The sequence below is a fragment of the Neophocaena asiaeorientalis genome, unplaced genomic scaffold (genome assembly GCF_003031525.2).
Source record: "Neophocaena asiaeorientalis asiaeorientalis breed wild unplaced genomic scaffold, Neophocaena_asiaeorientalis_V1.1 scaffold29, whole genome shotgun sequence".
Classification (NCBI taxonomy): Eukaryota; Metazoa; Chordata; class Mammalia; order Artiodactyla; family Phocoenidae; genus Neophocaena; species Neophocaena asiaeorientalis.
In genome coordinates, this window is record NW_020174423.1 from 3,765,319 (window position 1) to 3,785,101 (window position 19,783).

The following is a 19,783-nucleotide window of genomic DNA, read 5'->3' on the forward strand; positions in this document are numbered from 1 at the left end:
ACACACACATATATATATATATATATATCCATACAGTAGAATACTACTCAGTAATGAAAAGGAACAAACCATTGATACACATACCAACTTGGCTGAACTTCGAGGGATTTATATTAAGTGAAAAAAATCTATGCTCAAAATATTACATACTGTATGATTCCATTTATATTTGTTATTTTTGAAATAAAATTATATAAAATGAGGACAGGTTAGTGGTTGCCAGGGATCAGGAGGTAGGGAAAGTGATAGTACAGTTAAAAGGAGTAGCACAAGGAAGCCTTGTTATGGTGATATACTTTTATATCTCGATCATGGTGGTGGTGGTTTCACAAAACTACGCATGATGAAACACAAAAACAAAACGAAAAGGCAGCCAAACAACTGTATTTGCAAACAATATATCCAATAAAGGGTTAATACCCAAAACATACAAAGAATTTATGTAACGCAACATCAAAAACAACAAACAACCCAATTAAAAAAATAGGCAGAGGACCTGAACAGACATTTTTCCAAAGAAGATATAAAGATTGCCAACAGACACATGAAGGAATGCTCAGCATCATTAATCATCAGGGGAATGAAATTATCAAAACCACAATGAGATATCACCTCACACCTGTCAGAACGGCTATTATCAAAAAGACAACAAATAACACGAGTTGGTAAGGATGTGGAGAAAAGGGAACCCTCAGGTACAGTTGCTGGGAATGTTAGTTGGTACAGCCACCATGGAAAACAATGAGGAAGTTCCTCAAAAAATTAAACTACCATATGATCCAGGAATCCCACTTTTCCAAAGAAAACAAAACACTAATTTGAAAGGATATATGCACCACTATGTTCATTGCAGCATTATTTGCAACAACCAAAATATGGAAGCAACCTAAGTGTCCATCAATAAATGAATGGAGAAAATGTAGTATATACCCACATACACAAAATGAAATAGTACTCAGCCATAAAAAACAATGAAATCCTGCCACATGCAACACCATGGATGGACCTAGAGGGCATTATGCTAAATGAATAAATCAGAGAAACAAATACCATATGGTTTCACTTACATGTGGAATTCAAAAACAAAACAAATTAACAAATTATAACAAAATTGAAACAGACGCATAGATACAGAGAACAAACAGGTGATTGCCAGAGGGGAAGGGTGTGGGAGAAAGAATGAAGGTGAGGCAGATTAAGAGGTACAAATTTCCAGTTATAAAATAAATAAATCAAGGGGATATAATGTACAGCCTAGGCAACATAGGCAGTAATACTGTAACAATTTGTATGGTGACAGTAACTAGACTCATCCTGTGATCATTCTGTAATATACAAAAATATAGAATCACTATGTTGCCCACCTGAAAGTAATATAATAATTATACTTCAATTAAAAATAATTAAATTTTAAAAAGAAAAATACATATGAAAGTAAATATAAATCTCACTGGTAAAGGTAAATATACAGTAAATGCAGTAGATTAATTACTTATAAAGCTATGATATGTGAAGGTTAAAAGACAAAAGCAGTAAAAAGAACTATAACTACAATAATTAGTTGAAGGATACACAAGATAAAAAGATGTAAAATGTGACATCAAAAACATAACACATTGTGGTGGATAAAAATGTAGAGCTTTAGAATGCATTCAAACACATGTTGTTATCAACTTAAAATAGGCTGTTATAAATATATGCTGTTATATATAAGCATCATGGTAACCACAAAGCAAAAACCTACAGCAGATATGCAAAAGATAAAGGAAGGATTCTAAGCTTACCACTAAGACAGTCATCAAATCACAAATGAAGAGAGAAAGAAGAAAGGAACTACAAAACAGCCAGAAAACAGTTAACAAAATGGCATTAAGTACCTACCTATCAATAAATACTTCAAATGTAAATGGACTACATTCTCCAATCACAAGAAATAGAGTGGTGAAAGGATAAAAAATAAGACCTAACTATATGTTGCCTACCAGAGACTCACTTCAGATACAAGGACAGACTGAAAGTGAAAGGATGGAAAAAGATATTCCATTTAAATAGAAACATTTAAAAGAAAGCTGGGGTAGCTATACTTAGACAAAATAGACTTCAAAAGAAAGATGGTAGTAAGAGAAAAAGAAGGGCATTACATAATGATAAAGGGATCAATCCAACAAGAGGATGTAACATTTGTAAATATTTATGCACCCAATATAAAAGGATTCCCTAGGTGAAGTAAAGACGCTACTCATAATTTATAGGGAACGCTTAAGTCTCATTTTTCATAGAAGGAATCTACAGACAGAACCTAAACTACGCTGCTAGTATCATCACCACCATCACTAACCTGTAGTAGTGCAAGTGAGGGAATCAATAATAGTACAATAAATTCCATAACCTAAGTCAGCAATTCTGAGCCCTTACTCAATGTGCGAAAAGGTAGTTGCTTTAGGCCATTTGGGCTGCTATAACAAAACACCACAGACTGGGTAGCTAATAAACAACGGAAATTTATTTCTCATAGTTCTGGAGGCTAGGAAGTCCAAGGTCAAGGTGCCAACCTGGTCTGGCGAGGGCCCTTTTTCTGGTTCACAGCCAATGCCTTTTCATTGCATCCTCACTTGGCAGAAGGGGTTAGGAATCTCTCTGGAGCCTCTTTTAAAAGGCACTACTGAGCCCATGTGCCACAACTACAGAAGCCCGAGCGCCTAGAGCCTGTGCTCCACAACAAGAGAAGCCACCGCAATGAGAAGCCCGCACACCACAACAAAGAGTAGCCCCCCCCTCCACAACTAGAGAAAGCCCGCGTGCAGCAACAAAGACCCAACACAGCCAAAAATAAATAAATAAAATAAATTTATTTTAAAATTTAAAAAACAAATAAAAGGCACTGATCTCATTCATGAGGTCTCCACTCTCATGACAAGCATCTTCCCAAGGCCTACTTCCTAATACCATTATCTCTGGGGGTTAGGGCTTCAACATATGAATTTTGGAGGGACATACTCAAACCACAGCAGCAGTCAACCAGATTAATCCAGTCTCAGATAAGAGAATTAAAGCATTAAGAAAATAAATAAAAGGCCATGTAAATATTGTTAATAGCCTTAGCAAAACTTCCAATAACCAATTTCCACCGCATCAAAACATGCAAGGAAAGAGGACAGGCAAGATTGCTATGTAACTCTGAGCACTAACCAGGATTTAAAAGCACATATTGTGGGCATCCCTGGTGGCGCAGTGGTTGAGGGCCCACCTGCCGATGCAGCGGACGCGGGTTCGTGCCCCGGTCCGGCAGGATCCCGCATGCCGTGGAGCAGCTGGGCCCGTGAGCCATGGCTGCTGGGCCTGCGCGTCCGGGGCCTGTGCTCCGCAATGGGAGAGGCCATAGCGGTGAGGGGTCCGCGCACCAAAAAAGAAACAAAAAACAAAAAAAAGCACATATTGTGTTGGCCAAAGAGTTTGTTCAGTTAATGAATACGCTGTTCAATAAAGTTCCGGGTGAAAATGAAAAGTGTTTTTACTTAAAACCAAATGAACTTTTTGGCCAACCCAATACATTAACAAAAAGCTTAGTTTTTTATCTCAAGTTTTGAATGGTACTTATAGTTCTGGTTTAGGTTCAAAAGATTTTTTAAAGTTTTTTTGTTTGTTTGTTTTTATGAATAACAAGTATCACTTCTATAAAGAGCCTTACAAATGGTTACATTTATTAGGTCAAAAGATTTTGAAAGTTTACTTTCTAGGTGGCACAAAGGCCAGAATAAATTAGTACTTTAAAAATAAATTTACTACTCTCTTTAGGTTGAAGAAGCTTTTTGCAAGACTTATTATTAACACAGTGAGCAGAGAAAGCATAAACAATCAAAGAATAAAAGAACTATGTAGCAAGTCTTGCCCTAGTTTACAGGTGAGGCCCACAGAGGATAGACAAAAATATGCAAAAGGAGAGGAGCACATAGTTAAATGTAAGTTACTGGTAAGGTTTTCATTCTTCAGCCGTATGCTGGGTCCACAAGTATTTATTAGATTAGCCTAGAGTGGACAAAACTAGCTAAATAAACAAGTCAGACCTGGACCACTACTGATAATGCGTCATGAATCAAATTCTGTGTCTCAAGTCCAAAAAAGAAAAAGAAAACAGTTCAAATCTACAGGATCTAAAGGTAGGTATGACTGACACACATATGTCTCTCAGAGTAAATAGCATATTTACTAAGTGAAATATCAATATATTAAACTAATTCAGACTGGACATCAAGGTGACTTTATCTTACCTAACACAACAACTTGGTCACCTGTGCATCAAAAAAAGTCTCTATAATTAAAAATGATCACAAAGACATGTTAAGGAAGTATACTATAACTATTATCAAAAGAGTCACAATCATTATAAATCTCATTTTCTAAGTAGCTTTTGTGGAAATTATATAAATATCTTGCAATGCTTTACAGTGCACTGACGAGTAAAATAAAAATCAACAAATGTTAGAATTTAATTGAACTTTACAAACTACACATGCCTTCTTATCAAGAAATTCAGCAATATTGTTTTTTTATAATGATTTCTGAATAAACCTCAGATTTCTAACTTTTAAATTTCATTTTATTACATTCTCATACAATATTATTTTTAACAGATTCATACCTATAACTCTAAAAGCCCCTTCATTTAACCTACCATCCACACTAATTTTATTTAGAAAATAAGTCTTTTCTTCATTGTGCGTCTATAATAATTTGAAATAATATAAATCAAATATGGGCTTACTCAATTTTACTAACACATATATAGTTTTTTAAGTTAATTTCCTATTATACTAATCAAAGCTTAAAATAGGAAAATAAACTATTTTAAAATATGTTTCATCTATAATGTTTTCACTAAGAAATTAATTCCAATCACTAGCATAAACTCAAGTATAACTCTCCAGAGGTGTACAATGCTGAATAATTTGTCCAAATGTCAACTGCAATTTTCAAAAATCCTTTCTACCTCAAAATTTTAAACATCTGTAAAAAATACTTGTTTTGAGAGTGGTTTACATTCATGACACTTGACCTTTTGCTGTACACACCACAAAATTCAAGTCTCAAATACCGTATAAGCAGGAAACCTGATCATTCCTGCAGTAGCCATCTGCATGGTCCAATATCAAATATTAGTTCTAGGTTACACTAAGTCATGTGTTACAAATCTTTTTCTGCAGCCTCTATAATTAATTGTAATTTGCCTCTTTTAAAATGTGTTTCTTATGGGACATCTGGCCTTGAAACTTCCACCTTCCCATTGAAAAAACACTTAATGTCTGGATTTTTTTTTTTTTCACTTAATATGGAGCACTGCATGGGTGGCATAACCAAGTCCAGACTTCTTAAAAAAAAATTAAATTCCAGGAACAGATGATGATTAAGAAACATTTAAGTATTACCAAATATAAATGTAAAATAAAACTTTGTTGCACATAACTATCTACAGATTCCTAAATCAATCTCCCAGATATTTAAAGTTCCCAAAATAAATTTTAATGAGAGTATAGCATTGGTCTACTCACTTCCAGGAACTACATTAGTTAAGTTAAATTGCATAATAAAGGTTTGGAATTAGAGATTTCACAGAAAGAAAAACAGTTTTGAGCCCAGTAGGTTCATATGACACTCAAAGTATCTACTGCAAATAGGAAATGATTTTAGCAATTTATAAATAACCTTTACTCATTTCACAGAAATTGAAACTTAATAATACTCATCAATTCACTTGATCTAGAAAGGCTTCCTTAAAACTGAAAATTAAATACGGGGTAAGGAAAAAGTAATAAAAATGAAAGACAGAGATACTACTTTTATACAGGATAAAAGTGGAAGAATTCATCACAATATGCTGCTGCCCAGACCTGTTTGCTTCTTAGATTAGAAAATTTTTGGTAGAAACTCCTTAAAATCACTATTATACCTTAACAAAAACACTAAAAAGAAATGTAACATGGGTCAAAGAAAGAAGTCAGAAAAAAATCAGTTTCTGATGACAAAACCTCAAAGACACAATGAAATTAGGTATGAAGGGAAATTCAATATATTTTCATCTTCTCAAAAAATAACCTGAGAAATTTCTATCTCATTTAGAAATGTCACTTTGCAAAAATTCAAAAACCTTCACCTAAAAATTGGACACAATCAGGCCCCATTTCTGGCAGATATAGGTAATAAGCAATATGCATAATCCCTATTAAGGCTATGATCAGATTAAGTAAAATGAGTATGAAAATAACCATTAGGATATATTTTATCCAAATTTAAGAAAACCCTTTTGCCTAACAAACGTAAGGTAGATAGCTAGTGGGAAGCAGCCGCATGGCACAGGGATATCGGCTCGGTGCTTTGTGACCGCCTGGAGGGGTGGGATAGGGAGGGTGGGAGGGAGGGAGACGCAAGAGGGAAGAGATATGGGAACATATGTATATGTATAACTGATTCACTTTGTTATAAAGCAGAAACTAACACACCATTGTAAAGCAATTATACCCCAATAAAGATGTTAAAAAAAAAAAGAAAACCCTTTTGCAATTAATTATGTTACTTTAATAGGTATGTAAAAAAAAAATTAAGTGTATGAGCTAAGATTTGTTTATGTAAAACCTGACACATCCCAAAAGTTAAAAAAAAATCAAATACTAATAACTATTAAAATTGGTTAACATAAACAACTAGGTTTAATAATTTCTTACCTGTATCCCATCTTTAAGTTTCAAAATACATTCCATTGTATTGATGGTAATTACCACTGGTTCTGAACCCAGTTTTGTCCACGGTACATGGATCCTCAGTTCGTGAATATGTCCACTTAAAAAAGTGAATGGTAATTTCAATTCCTTAAAATACAAAATATTAAAGAAAATTTAGTAAGTGCTTAATATTTTTTTCATTCTAATATCCAAAATACTTTCTGAAAAGAAAAATAAAATTTCCAACACAAAAATATTCTGGAAATTACTTTTCATCAAAAAAGAGCATCGAGATACGTTCGGTACATTACTCCTTTCTGCCCGTGGACGCCGCCAAGCAAGCATCGTTGACATCTCCCTCCTCCACTGCCGTCACATCTAAGTCAGAGTCTCCCAAAGAGCCCGAACAGCTGAGGCAGCTCTTCATCAGAGGTTTGAGCTTTGAAACAACCAATGAGTGTCTGAGGAGCCATTTTAAGCAATGGGGAACGCTCACAGATTGTGTGGTAATGAGGGATCCAAACACCAAGCACTCCAGAGGCTTCCGGTTTGTCACATATGCCACTGTGGAGAAGGTGGATGCAGCCATGAATGCAAGGCCACATAAGGGATGGAAGAGTTGGGGAACCAAAGAGGGCCATCTCAAGAGAAGATTCTCAAAGACCTGGTGCCCACTTAACTGTGAAAAAGATTTTTGTTGGTGGCCTTAAAGAAGACACTGAAGAACATCACCTAAGAGATTGTTTCGAACAGTATGGGAAAACTGAAGTGATTGAAATCATGACTGACTGAGGCAGTGGTAAAAAGGGAGGCTTTGCTTTCAGTTTAACCTTTGATGACCATGACTCCGCAGACAAGACTGTCATTCAGAAACATCACGCTGTGAATGGCCACAACTGTGAAGTAAGGAAAGCCCTATCTCAGCAAGAGATGGCTAGCGCCTCATCCAGCCAAAGAGGTCGAAGTGGTTCTGGAAACTTTGGTGGTGGTCGTGGAGGGGGTTTTGATGGGAATGACAGCTTTGGTCATGGAGGAAACTTCAGTGGTTGAGGTGGCTTTGGTGGCAGCGGCGGTGGTGGTGGATATGGTGGCAGCGGGGATGGCAGTAATGGATTTGGTAATGATGGAAGCAATTTTGGAGGTGGTAGAAGCTACAATGATTTTGTCAATTACAACAACCAATCTTCAAATTTTGGACCCATGAAAGGAGGAAACTTTGGAGGCAGAACTTCTGGCCCCTGTGGTGGTGGAAGCCAATACTTTGCCGAACCACGAAACCAAGGTGGCTATGGAGGTTCCAGCAGCAGCAGTAGCTATGGCAGTGGCAGAAGGTTTTAATTACTGACAGGAAACAAAGCTTAGCAGGAGAGGAGAGCCAGAGAAGTGACAGGGAAGCTACAGGTTACAAAAGATTTGTGAGCTCAGCCAAGCACAGTGGTGGCAGGGCCTAGCTGCTACAAAGAACACATTTTAGACAATACTCATGTGTATGGGCAAAAAAACTCAAGGACTGTAATTGTGACTAACTGTATAACAGGTTATTTTAGTTTCTGTTCTGTGGAAAGTATAAAGCATTCCAACAAAGAGTTTTAATGTAGATTTTTTTTTCACCCATGCTGATTGCTTGATCATGACACTGAATAAATGTCTTTAAAAAAAAAAAAAGGCAGCATCAATGGACTTCCCTGGTGGCACAGTGGTTGAGAATCCACCTGCCAATGCAGGGGACACAAGTTCGATCCCTGATCCGGGAAGATCCCACATGCCTCAGAGCAACTAAGCCCATGCACCACAACTACTGAGCCTGTGCTCTAGAGCCCACGAGCCAGAACTACTGAAGCCCGCGCACCTAGAGCCCGTGCTCCGCAACAAGAGAAGCCACTGCAATGAGAAGCCCGCGCACAGCAACAAAAAGTAGCCCCCACTCTCGCAGCTGGAGAAAGCCCACGCACAGCAACAAAGACCCAGCACAGCCAAAAATAAATAAATAAATTTATTTTTTTAAAAAAGCAGCATCAAATAACTTGTTAAACTATAGTTAATGAAAAACTTATTGTACAAGTTACATTTAATAAGCTACTTAACCTGTGTAGGCCTCCATTTCTTATTTTGCTAAATGGAAATAATAACAGAATATGATTGTAAGGCAAGTTTAAAGAGAACGGAATTAAAGATAGGAGAATGACCTGACAAAATAAAAACGGACCAACTTAGAAAAAAAATTTATTGAGCTTTACCTAATTAAAGATTGTACCTGGATACTATTTGGTCATAAATTCTAAGTGTTTTCTGACTGGTTTCCATTATTATTAAAAAGGTTAGACATATGCTAACGCATGTATATGGAATCTAAAAAAACGGTACTGATGAACCTAGTGGCAGGGCAGAAATAAAGATACAGACGTAGAGAACGGACTTGAGGATACAGCAGGGGAAGGGAAAGCTGGGACAAAGTGAAAGTAGCATTGACATATACACACTACCAAATGTAAAATGGATGGCTAGTGGGAAGCTGCTACATAGCACAGGGAGATTAGCTCAGTGCTCTATGGACCCATGAAAGGAGGAAACTTTGGAGGCAGAACTTCTGGCCCCTGTGGTGGTGGAAGCCAATACTTTGCCGAACCACGAAACCAAGGTGGCTATGGAGGTTCCAGCAGCAGCAGTAGCTATGGCAGTGGCAGAAGGTTTTAATTACTGACAGGAAACAAAGCTTAGCAGGAGAGGAGAGCCAGAGAAGTGACAGGGAAGCTACAGGTTACAAAAGATTTGTGAGCTCAGCCAAGCACAGTGGTGGCAGGGCCTAGCTGCTACAAAGAACACATTTTAGACAATACTCATGTGTATGGGCAAAAAAACTCAAGGACTGTAATTGTGACTAACTGTATAACAGGTTATTTTAGTTTCTGTTCTGTGGAAAGTATAAAGCATTCCAACAAAGAGTTTTAATGTAGATTTTTTTTTCACCCATGCTGATTGCTTGATCATGACACTGAATAAATGTCTTTAAAAAAAAAAAAAGGCAGCATCAATGGACTTCCCTGGTGGCACAGTGGTTGAGAATCCACCTGCCAATGCAGGGGACACAAGTTCGATCCCTGATCCGGGAAGATCCCACATGCCTCAGAGCAACTAAGCCCATGCACCACAACTACTGAGCCTGTGCTCTAGAGCCCACGAGCCAGAACTACTGAAGCCCGCGCACCTAGAGCCCGTGCTCCGCAACAAGAGAAGCCACTGCAATGAGAAGCCCGCGCACAGCAACAAAAAGTAGCCCCCACTCTCGCAGCTGGAGAAAGCCCACGCACAGCAACAAAGACCCAGCACAGCCAAAAATAAATAAATAAATTTATTTTTTTAAAAAAGCAGCATCAAATAACTTGTTAAACTATAGTTAATGAAAAACTTATTGTACAAGTTACATTGAATAAGCTACTTAACCTGTGTAGGCCTCCATTTCTTATTTTGCTAAATGGAAATAATAACAGAATATGATTGTAAGGCAAGTTTAAAGAGAACGGAATTAAAGATAGGAGAATGACCTGACAAAATAAAAACGGACCAACTTAGAAAAAAAATTTATTGAGCTTTACCTAATTAAAGATTGTACCTGGATACTATTTGGTCATAAATTCTAAGTGTTTTCTGACTGGTTTCCATTATTATTAAAAAGGTTAGACATATGCTAACGCATGTATATGGAATCTAAAAAAACGGTACTGATGAACCTAGTGGCAGGGCAGAAATAAAGATACAGACGTAGAGAACGGACTTGAGGATACAGCAGGGGAAGGGAAAGCTGGGACAAAGTGAAAGTAGCATTGACATATACACACTACCAAATGTAAAATGGATGGCTAGTGGGAAGCTGCTACATAGCACAGGGAGATTAGCTCAGTGCTCTGTGATGACCTAGAAGGGTGGGATAGAGGGTGGGAGGGAGGCTCAAGAGGGAGGGGATATGGGGATATATGTATACATATAGCTCTGATTCACTCTGTTGTACAGCAGAAACTAACACAACATTGTAAAGCAATTATACCCCAGTAAAGATGAAAAAAAAGGCACTTCCTCTCAAAAAAAAAGAAAAAAAAGTTAGAAATGAAAACGTAAATGTTACCACAATCACTTTATACTAAATTGTTTCACCTTCAGATAAAATGTTACAAACCAACAAAAGAAAAAAACAAATTTGTATTTGGACTATATCTCAATCACATTCTTGTAACTCTATTTGTGAAAGTTAAGATAAATATTAAGCTATTCATTCATCTAAGAATTGTCCCTTACTTGGTTTAGCAACATAGTAGCAATATAACTAAATATATACAGATAGTACAGCAAAGTGGTTAAGACCAATAACTCTAGAGCCAGCACAAGTGGATTTAATCCTACCTCTGCTACTTACTAGCACAATGACAATAGGCAAGTTGTATTAAAGTATGTGTGTCTCAGTTTCTTTATCTGTAAAACTGGATAATAGTAGTGTGTTTGAGGATTAAATGAATTAATTTATATAAAGCACTTAGGACACTGTCTTCCTCAAAGAGCAATCAATATAAAGATGCTAACTATTTATTATTACAAACGTATAAGCCTCCTTTATGTCTTCACAAGCTTTTTTAAAGGGCAGAATACTAAAAATCTATTTCTACTATTCTAATGGAATGCCACAATTTTTAAACAGTTCTCATTATTTCATTAATTTTAAAGATGCAGTACTTTCTCCCAGCATTAATCAATGGAACAGATTAGATTTTGATCGGTGTGCATAATGAAGACAATGTTTACTGAGCACTTACTGTGTACCACACACTGTTTTAAGCACTTTACCAGAATGCAAAATTTAATCTTTGTAAGTACCCCAAAAAGTAAATACTATTATACCCACTTTAAAGATAAAAAATCTGAGGCATGGAAAGGTCAACTAACTTTCAAAAATGACTCAGCTAGGAGCTCTGTGACTCAAAACCAGAAACTATGATGCCAGAGCCCTTCCTCTTATCAACAACTATACTGCACCTAACTTTCATTATGAGCACTGAGTACATTTCCGTTGGTTATACGTCCATTTGGATAATGTTCCAATGACATCTCCATCTCTACCCTTGACTTGTGTAACAATGATACATTTGTGAAATGGCTACCAAAACCGCAGTCTATGGGCACAAATTGGCTTTTCTTAGGGAGAAGTTAAAAGACACCTGAACCAAACTCAAGACCTTGGTATCACCAGAATGCTACTAATCATCTGAATAACTAACAAAACACTAACACAAGAGGCAGCATTCTACATTAAAACATGGAATTTTGAACCATATGGCCCATGTTGGAGATCCAACTGAAGTTCAACACTTATTATCTGACTATAAAGCAAGATCATTTCCATTTCCTCATCACAGAGTTGTTGTGATAAACAAATAAGAACACATTTATGCCTTGTAAAAGGCAAAAGAAAATGCTGACTGTTATAATAAATGGATCATCCTGAGGTAACCACAAAGAAATGATTTTCTTTTCATTCCTTTTCCTTCTCAAAATATATTGTACAACTTAAAAATATTCTATTTACTTGTAACTACTCAGAAATACATTGTGAAAAATACATCCCTAGAACCAGAATATCTATGGCTGCACAAAGGATATAGTAATGAAAAATTTAGAGGATTGACTAGCTCTCATAAATATAATTCTAGGTAAGCAATTTAAAAATATTCTCACACAGAAAAAAGGGATACTTGAAAAATGAATATAGCAGGCCACAAAAGCAAAAATAGATGAAAAGGACTACATCAAACCTAAAAACCTCCACAGAGCAAAGAAAACACTCAGCAAAGTGGAAAGGCAACCCATATGAGAGAAATTATTTGTAAACCATATTATCTGATAAGGGGTTAAAATCTAGTATATATAAAGAACTATGACAACTCAACAACAAAAAAACAAATAATCCAATTTTAAAAACGGGGAAATGACTTGAATAGACATTTTCAAAAAGCATATACAAATGGCCAACAAATAGTGGAAAACATGCTCACCATCATTAATTGTCAGAGAAATGCAAATCAAAACCATAATGATATATCATCTCACACCTGTTATAATGGCACCTATCCCCCAAAAAAAAAAAAACCCACCACAGGAAGTGATAAGTGTGGTGAGTATATGAAGAACGTAGAACCCTTGTGCACTGTTGATGAAAATGTAAAGTAGTGCAGCCTCTACGGAAAACAGTATGGAGATTCTTCAAACAATTAAAAACAGAATTACCATATGATCCAGCAATCTCAGTTCTGAGCACAAACTAAAAAGAACTGAAACCAGGATCCTGAAAACATATTTGTACAACCATATTTTTTGCAGCATTATTCACAATAGTCAAGAGGTGGATACAACCTAATGTCCATTGAAAGATAAATGTATAAAGAAAATGTGGTATATACACATGATGAAATATTATTCAGTCTTTAAAAAGGAAATTCTGTCATATGCTACAACATATAATGAACCTCAAGGACATTGTACTAAATGAAATAAGCCAGTCACACAAAGACAAATATTGTTTGATTCCACTTCTATAATGTACCTAAATTAGTCAAATTCTTAGACACATAAGTAGAACAGTGGTTGCCAGGGGCTGGGGGAAGAGAAAAGGGAAGTAGTTTTTCAGTGGGTACAGAATTTAAGTTTTGGAAGATGAAAAGTTCTAGAGATCTGTTGAACAACAATGTATTGGGTTGGCCAAAAAGTGCATTCAGGTTTTTCTGTAATACATTATGGAAAAACCCAAAGAAACTTTTTGGCCACCCCAATATATATAATTAACATAACTATCCACTTAAAAATGGTTAAGATGGTAAATTTTATGCTATATGCTTTTTACCACAAAATAAAAATGAATGTAAGACAGGACTTCAAGAATTCTAAGTTAGAAGGTTGGCAAATCCTCTCCCCAGAAAGCAGTGACAAAACTGAACAAAGTTATTAAAAACAACAGAAATCTCAGGGGCAATAAGGGAAGGCTACCCTGAGGTCACAACAGCAGTTGGTGCAAGAAACTAAACAGAAGACCAGCCAGAAAATTAACAGAGAAATCCAGAGAACAAGACAGCCAAAGATGGCCTTGCTATGACCTCGGTATCCCTGGTAACCTGGAAAGCTATATGTATGTGCCAGGCTGTACTTACTTAGACGACAGGACACTGGAGAGACCCCTAACAATCTACTCATCCTTGGTTGACCAAGAAGCCTTGTAAACAGAGTAAGTAAAAACATGGATCAGACTTGTAAACTCCTTGAACTTTGAAAGCATTATCTAGTACATGTATATGTCCCATGCCAAAGAGCAGAAGCCTTATTGGTTCAAAAGTTTAAACAACCTCTAGCCAATCACTGGCTGATGACTCAATTATAGTGATCCAGGGGTAATCCCTAGAAAGCCAAGCCTAAAAACAGAAAGAATTGGGGGAGGAAAAAAAAAAAAATGAGCACAGTCATCAGAGGCCACACTGCAGAGGAAACAGACACCACAAATTTAGCCCAGGCAAGGCACTAAACAAATACATAAACCAACAGCAACAACAAATATCCCCAGAGAGAAGAAATCAGAATGCAGAGTTGCTAAAGCATATTATCCAAAATGCCCAGTTTTCAACTAAAAATTGTGAAACATGAAAAGCATGCAAAGTAGTCAATAGAAACTATCTCTGAGGATGCACAAATGTAGGACTTATTACACAAGGACTTCAAAACATCTATTATAAATATGTTCAAAGAAATAAAGGAAGCTATATTTAAATAATTAAAGGAATATATGACCACAACGATTCATCAAGTAGAGAATACCAAGGATGAGATAGAAATTATAAAAAAAAAACCAAATAGAAATTTTTGAGTTTAAAAATACAATAAACAAAATTAAAAATTCACTGAAAGAACTCAACATCAGATTTGAGCTGGCAGAAGAAAGAATCAGCAAATCCACACCCAGACATATCAAAGCAAAAACTTTGAAAGCCTAGGACAAGAAGAAAATCTTGAAAGCAGAAACAGAAAATCAACTTGTCACATACAAGAAAACTCTTAGTAGATTAAAAGCTAACTTGTCATTACAAACAATAAGGGCAAAAAGGCAGTGAGATGATATATTTAAATAACAAAAGAAAATAACCATCAACCAAAAATCCTATATCCAGCAAAAGTATACTTCAAAAATGAAGGTGAAATAAAGGCATACCAAAATAAAGTCTCAGGTAATTCTTTGCAACAGAATACTAAAAGAAGTTCTTTGGACAGAAAGGAAGCAATACCAGATTGTAACTCAAAGCCACACAAACAGCACTAATAAATGTATATATGTAGATAATTATTAAGACAGTATAAATGTTTTCTTCTTTTTTCTTCTGATTCAAAAGGCAATCACAAAAAACAATTATAACGTTGATATATTAGGTTTATAACAAAGAAATGCAATATATGTGAAAATAGTACCACAAAGGAGGGAGAAGAAATGAAGCTATAGTAGAGAAAGTTTCTGTACTTTAATGGAATAAAGTCAGCATTAATCTCAAATAGACTGTGATAAATTAGATGCATATTGTAATCCTCTAAGCAACCACTAAGAAAATAACTCAAAATAAATTAAAAATCAAAGGAATTAAAATGCAATACTAAAAAATATCTACTTAATAGTAAAGAAAGTAGCAAAGGATTATGAGAGAAACAAAAAAGACATGAGACACTCAGAAAATAGCAAAATGGTAGACAGAAATCCAACCATATGAATAAAAACAAAATGTGAATGGATTAAATATTCCAATCAAAAGGCAAAGATTCCTTCCATGTCATGGCTATTGTAAATAGTGCTGCAATGAACACTGGGATGCATGTGTCTTTCTGAAATATGGTTTTCTCTGGGTATACTGCCAGTAGTAGGACTGCTGGGTCATATGGCAGTTCTATTTTTAGTTTTTTAAGCAACCTCCATACTGTTCTCCATAGTGGCTGTATCAATTTACATTCCCACCAACAGTGTAAGAGGGTTCCCTTTTCTCCACACCCTCTCCAGCATTTGTTGTTTGTAGATTTTTTGATGATGACCATTCTGACTGGTGTGAGGTGATACCTCACTGTAGTTTTGATTTGCACTTCTCTAATAATTAGTGATGTTGAGCATCTTTTCATGTGTTTGTTGGCCGTCTGTATGTCTTCTTTGGAGAAATGTCTACTTAGGTCTTCCACCCATTTTTTGATTGGGTTGGGTTTTTTTTTTTGACATTGAGCTAAATGAGCTTTTTGTATATTTTGGAGACTAATCCTTTGTCAGTTGCTTCGTTTGCAAATATTTTCTCCCAATCTGAGGGCTGTCTTTTCATCAACAGAGGAATGGATAAAGAAGATGTGGTACATATATACAGTGGAATATTACTCAGCCATAAAAAAGTAATGAAATTGGGTCATTTGCAGAGATGTGGATGGACCTAGAGACGGTCATAGAGAGTGAAGTAAGTCAGAAAGAGAAAAACAAATATCGTATATTAACACATATATGTGGAATCTAGAAAAATGGTATAGATGATCTTCTTTGCAAAACAGAAATAGAGACACAGACATAGAGAACAAATGATGCCAAGGGTGAAGGGTGGCGGGGTGGAATGAACTGGGAGATTGGGATAGTGATACTATGTATAAAATAGGTAACTAACGAGAATATACTATATAGCACAGGGAACTCTACTCAGTGCTCCATGGTGACCTAAATGGGAAGAAAATCCAAAAAAGAGGGGATACATGTATATGTATAGCTGATTCATTTTGCTATACAGCAGAAACTAACACAACAGTGTAAAGTAACTATACTCCAACAAAAATTAATTTAAAAAAAAAGGCAAAGATTGTCAGACTGGATTTTAAAAACTAGTAAGATCCAACTATATGCTCTCCACAAGAGACATACTTTAGATTCAAAAACACAAATAGGTTGAAAATAAGAAAAAGCTGTGTTTTTTTTTCATTTTTCTGTATAGATACAGATAACAGATTGGTGGTTGCCAGAGGCAATGGGGTGGAAAGTGAACGAAATGGGTAAAGGTGATCAAAAGATACAAGCTTCTAGTTATAAAATTTAAATAGTCCTGGGATATAATGTACAGCATGGTGAGTACAGTTAATAACACTGTATTCCATATTTGAAAGGTGCTAAGAGAGTAAATCTTGAAAGTTCTCATCACAAGAAACAAAACTTTTTTAACTATGTATGGTGACAGGTGTTAACTGGGCTTACTTTGGTGATCATTTTGCAATATATACAAATATCAAATCATTACATTGTACACCTGAAACAATATAACACTGTATGTCTTTTACACTGTAATAAAAAAATTAAACAAGATCCCAGGAAGTCATGTGATCCAGTTTCTTGCCTTGAATACATCAAATCACCATATTTTCTTGCTATGTAGGGAAATGGTATGGTATTCTATTTTAGGCATATAAAGAATTTTAATTTCTATGATCTTAATTTCCAGCAGTATTTTCCCCTGGTTTTCATATGAGTGTTCTCCATTGCAAATAAGTAACAATTAAAAACAGTTTATCCCAGTCATAGGTTGAAAATACAGCAGATGAAATTTTAAGGAATTGTTGAAGCCAAATAACATGTCTGTAAAACTTTCAAACAGTGTGGTACCAGGCTTGAAGAAATACAACACAAGGCAAAAGTGGTAAGATAGTTTAAAATGCAGTGTACTGAGGGGAAAAAGAAAAGAACATGTATCATGCAACCAGTAACCATAAGAGAGGTAATTACCCTATTATCAGATAAAATAGACTTTAAGAAAAAAAACTGTTACTAAAGATAACATAACTTTATAATGATGGGTAAATTCAAGAAGAAAATATATACAAATGAACTTATTTACAAAATAGAAACAGACTCACAGATTTCGAAAACAAACCTATGGTTACCAAAGGGGAAACGTGGTGGGGAGAGATAAATTAGGAGTTTGGGATTAACATACACACACTACCATATATAAAATAGATAACCAACAAGGACCTACTGTATGGCACAGGGAACTCTACTCAACATTCTCAATATTCTGTAATAACCTACATGGGTAAAGAATCTGAAAAAGAATGAGCATATGTGTATGTATAACTGAATCACTTTGCTCTACACCTGAAACTAACACAACATTGTAAATCAACTATACTCCAATAAAATTTTTTTTAAAAAGAAAATATAAAACATATATGAGCATAGCAACAGAGCCCCAAAATACATAAATCAAAAACTGACAAAAGTGAGAAGAGAAATAATTCAATAACTTACAATAATAAACAGAACAGACAGAAAATCAACAAAGATATAGAAGACCTGAAAAACACTATCAACCAATTTAGACCTTACATCTATAAACCATTCCATCCAACATCTGCAAAAATACACTGCTATCTCAAGCAAAATCAGAAAACGTTTGAACTGAATGAAAATAAGAACACAACATACCAAAATTCATAGGATGCAGCTAAAGAAACGTAGAGCTGTAAATGGTAAATGTCTATAGTAGAAAAAGAGAACTATCTCAAATCAATAACCTAGGCTTCTACCTGCAGGCAGCAGAAAAACAAACTAAACCAAACTAAACAAGCTAACCCAAACTGAACAAACAAAAACAAGGACCACAATACCAAAAAAGGCAGGAGAGGAAGAGGGCAAATGCAGTTAAACTATTGTAAGATTATTCAGGAAATGGTAAGAATGCTGATTTAAGGTAGATGCCAATAAGTCAAATATCCATTTTGTAATCTTTAGAGAAGCAACTGAAATAACTTCTGAAAGAGTATAATTAAAAAGACTTTAAGGCAAAAAGAATTACTAGCGTGAATGAAAGAGGGACATATTTCAGAATGATTTTTTTTAAAGTATATTCAACAATAAGGTATCACCGTACTGAATCTGTATGCACTTAACAATGTAACTTCAAGGTACATAAAGTGAAGGTTGGCAAAACTATAAAAGGGAAGTAGACAAATCCACAATCATAGTTGGAGATGTTAACCATTAACATACCTCTCTTAGTAACTGACAGAACAAGCAGACAATGAAAATCCATATGGATTTATAAGATTTGAAGAACTCTAATAACCAATTTGAAGCAACTGACATTTATGGAAGAATAAAGCAACAACTGTAGGATACACGTCTCATCAATTACACATGGAATATTTACAAAAATAAAATTTTGACCATGTACTAAGTCATAAATTATAATGGATCAAAATTATAGAGAATGTGCTGACCACAATACAGTTAAATTAGAAATCACTAACAGAAAGATAATTATTCACTAAATGTTTGGAAATTGAGCAACACACTTCTAAATAACCCATGGATTACATAAGAAATCAAAATGAAATTTTTTAAGCTGAATAATAATGAAAAGACAACATATAAAATTGTGGTGATAGGGCTTCCCTGGTGGCGCAGTGGTTGAGAGTCCGCCTGCCGATGCAGGGAACACAGGTTCGTGCCCCAGTCCGGGAAGATCCCACGTGCCGCGGAGCAGCTGGGCCCATGAGCCATGGCCACTGAGCCTGCAATAGACGGTTAAAGAAAAATGTACAGTATTCAATGCACACATTAGAGTAGAAAAGGGCTGAAGAAAATCAATAACCTAAGCTTCCACCTCAAGAAGCTAGAGAAAACAATGGCAAATCAAATCCAAAGAAACAGGAAAAAAAAGAAATGATTAAAAAAAATAAGAGCAGAAATACATTACGGGAACTTCCCTGGTGGCGCAGTGGCTGAGAATCCACCTGCTAATGCAGGGCACACAGGTTTGAGCCCTGGTCCAGGAAGATCCCACATGCCACGGAGCAACAAAGCCTGTGTGCCACAACTACTGAGCCTGTGCTCTAGAGCCCGTGAGCCACAACTACTGAGCCCTCATGCCACAACTACTGAAGCCCACGTGCCTAGAGCCCGTGCTCCGCAACAAGAGAAGCCACCACAATGAGAAGCCTGCGCGCCGCAACAAAGAGTAGCCCCTGCTCACCTCAACTAAAGA

General features: G+C 35.8%; 1 protein-coding gene and 1 pseudogene across 1 annotated transcript in view; one reads left to right on the top strand and one right to left on the bottom strand.

The window, feature by feature from the left end:
- Positions 1 to 19,783, bottom strand: part of VPS13B (vacuolar protein sorting 13 homolog B) — an 816,084-nt gene that overhangs the window by 792,263 nt on the left and 4,038 nt on the right. The window contains exon 3 of the mRNA XM_024756522.1: positions 6,717 to 6,860. Within this exon, the coding sequence (XP_024612290.1) occupies positions 6,717 to 6,860 (144 nt within the window). The remainder of the gene's footprint in view (positions 1 to 6,716; positions 6,861 to 19,783) is intronic.
- LOC112407310 (heterogeneous nuclear ribonucleoprotein A1-like) lies at positions 7,049 to 8,156 on the top strand (annotated as a pseudogene).